General features: G+C 36.7%; 1 protein-coding gene across 1 annotated transcript in view; it reads right to left on the minus strand.

Moving 5' to 3' along the window:
* LOC144436613 (methylcrotonoyl-CoA carboxylase beta chain, mitochondrial-like) overlaps positions 1-3,040 on the minus strand; it is a 7,608-nt gene extending 4,568 nt beyond the window's left edge. The window contains exons 1-4 of the mRNA XM_078125437.1: positions 2,360-3,040; positions 1,531-1,709; positions 598-678; positions 1-60 (exon numbers count right to left, since the gene is read on the minus strand). The exon at positions 1-60 is cut by the window's left edge and continues 119 nt beyond it. Coding sequence (XP_077981563.1) covers positions 1-60; positions 598-678; positions 1,531-1,709; positions 2,360-2,771 — 732 coding nt within the window. The 5' untranslated portion in view covers positions 2,772-3,040. The remainder of the gene's footprint in view (positions 61-597; positions 679-1,530; positions 1,710-2,359) is intronic.
* Positions 3,041-3,288: the final 248 nt, after the last annotated feature.

The following is a 3,288-nucleotide window of genomic DNA, read 5'->3' on the forward strand; positions in this document are numbered from 1 at the left end:
ATCTGACATAGTAGGTGTATAGGCACCTCCAGCTGTACATGAACCACATACAATGGATATCTGTGTAACATAACAATCATGGCATTCAATATTTATATTCAAACATACAAAATTAAAGGGCTGTAAGTTTATCACACGGGTTCATTACGCATGCAATTATGCACTTCTCCACCCAAACGACGTAATCCTAACGTAATCCTGAATAATTAACGACCAAGCTGAAAAAACACAAAACAAAATAAAAAGTGAACGTTCATCTTTGATATCACTGCATCAATATAACATGATATCTACTTAGACACAGTATTACTGTGCTGGATTATTCAGTAATCTAAGGATTTATCACAATATTAGCTGAGATTTTGATCACATACCAAGATTTACATATCTATATATTAAATACTACCTGTTTGCATTTCTAGCCATGCATATCTCCAAAATGAAATATGACATTAAAATAGTTAATCAACATTGAGAGACAACTGTTCATGTTCACTCAATGTTTTCACATCCATATGCAGTTTACCCAGAGATGAATAAATTATGTAATTCCTTAATTCTCTTTTGATACAATGTTCATACTATCACTTTCCTTACCTGAGGAATCTTCATCGAGGACATAATCGCCTGGTTGTAAAAACCACGCCCTCCATGGTTCTTATCAGGAAATATATCGGCCTAATTTTTAAAGGAAACATATTCTAATATTACAATCACAGACGTTGGAAAGAGAAGGACAGGAAACTGTTGCAAAATATCAAAGAAAAAGACAATTGTTTACTCGTGTGATGTGGTTTGGACTCTATTGAACTGTTACTGTTAACATCTTGACACTGTACTGGTAAGGATATTGTGTCACAACTAAACTTGACATTCCTATGATACGACGAAGGCATCAAAATTGTGTTTCCAACATCTATGGCATAATCCATAGTCAGAAGATTCTCTTTTATTGATCACTCACAAATGGATGACATTTCTCCTCTGACTTATCACATGACCATCACATGATGTGACGATGGTACAGTACATATACTGACTAAATCAGCTAATTGTTAGTTATAGTAGTAGTCTTTGTTCTATACATTATGTACAATTTTCATTTTCTAATAATCACTGCAGCTAAAAACAATATGGTTTTAATTAGCATTTAGACTACATGCTAAATGTGAGTGTTTTACCTGTTAAATGAACCTCCTAAAGATACCCATCTTTTATATCACTGAAACAATATGCTATGTACACACACACACACACACACACACACACACACACACACACACACACACAACACAACACAACACAACACACGAACAAACACACATACACACACAACACACGAACAAACACACATGCACACACACACACAAAACACATGCATGCACGCATGCACATGCATACACACAACACACACACACACAAACAAACAAACAAACAAACAAACAAGCAAGCACAACACACATACACATACACATACACATACGAACAGGTACACATGTACACAACAACAAATCAATTTGGGCTTCTTACCTGTAATGGTAGGAAGGCACCTCCACTGTCAACAATATTGATACAAGGTAATCTATTCATTGTAGCAATTTCCTGAGCTCTCAGGGATTTCTTGACTGAGATAGGATACATTGTACCACCCTTGACAGTGGCATCATGTGCAATAATCATACATGGTACACCATGGACCCATCCTATACCTGTAATTATGAAAGTTATTAACTTACATCAAATTTGGCAAATCAAATGACTGTTAGTAAAACTCAATATGGAGTTACAGTAGCAAGCATGATGTGGAGCAATAACATTTTCCAGCTGGTGTGATACATATACTTTTTCGGTAAGACTCAATGAAACAAACCCAACCAAATGTATTAAATGAAATAACAAAAAGTGATTCGGACCCATGTCCCCTGAATATTAGTCAGCCTGTTCTAGCCAGCTGAGTTAGCACATCAATTGGTAGATCTGTATGTCATACTAGTGTGTACCTTTCTATTCCTCACCAGGTGAGAAGCTGTATACTTTTCTATCCCTCGACAGGCATTTTTCTACCAAGGGATAGCTAGAAAGGTAGAGACCAGGACACATTAGCTCGACTGGTTGGCTCACTCTGGCTAGTATTCATGGAATGTGGGTATAACTCCCACCTGTGTCACTTTTGTATTCTAAATTTCATATAAATTATAATAATAAATATATATAAAACCATCAGCAGGTTTGTAGGGGTTTGTTGTTGTTTTTTTGTTTCTTTGTTTATTGTTGTTGTTAATTTTGGAGGGGTTATCAAAGAGAATCAATATTTTTGTGGGAGGGGGTGCTAATAGTCTTACAATGTTGTGTTGCCTACCTGTGATTGTACCTGTAGCAGGGATATCACCATACTCTAATCCCATACCAGCCAAAGGAGACAGTTCCAAGAAGTCCTTGCCATTATTATCAATTAATAATCTCATCCTGTCTCTCACTAACATCTTCTTATTTCTCTTGATATGTCTTTCAATAGCCTTCTCACCACCACCTTTCATTACAACATCCACTATCTGCCCATACTTGGTTTCAAGTTGTTTGCTGTGTTCTATACGTTTGGCGTACACGTCAGAGTTGATGTCAATCGCTCCATCTAAGACCCTACCTTTGGGTTTTCTCTGAACATGTCCAGGGGATGCATTCGTCTGATTGTATCTTACAATTTGTTGAAGCTGGGAAACCGGCCTGAAACAGTAGCCTTTTATAAAACTAGTTAAACGAATAGCCTGCATCTTCGATTTTTTGCCAGACTTGTCATGGAAAAGTCGTTACTCTCTGAGCTGCCGCACTGCTTAGTTTTACATGTAACAAGTTGAACAGACAGATTAAAAGGCAAATAAAAAACAGCACACCTAGGCAGAGGTTTCTGACATTACTGAAAAGTTATATAGTATAATACTTTCTTGTGATGCTTACTGTAGCTACTGTACAACCATGCACAATCCAGCAAAACATCTGAACATCGAAAGAAGTTTTGGATGAGGTCCTCTTCATGAGTTGACCTATGGTGACCCGAACAAAGGTCATATTGAGGCCTTTTAACTCAGTACGTTTTATATCATAACAACATTTATATATCAGTCATTACAAAATTCAATTACAAAATATCCTTTCCGATAAAAACACACACCAAAATTCAAAAATCAGTTCAATTTGAAGTCGGTACTTTGTCTCCATTCTGCCTGGTCGATTTTCTGACTGCCATGTGAATAATTGGTTGGTTGAGGGGTCATCAGCGCCATATTTGAC

Source organism: Glandiceps talaboti, chromosome 6, assembly GCF_964340395.1.
Source record: "Glandiceps talaboti chromosome 6, keGlaTala1.1, whole genome shotgun sequence".
NCBI lineage: Eukaryota > Metazoa > Hemichordata > Enteropneusta > Spengelidae > Glandiceps > Glandiceps talaboti.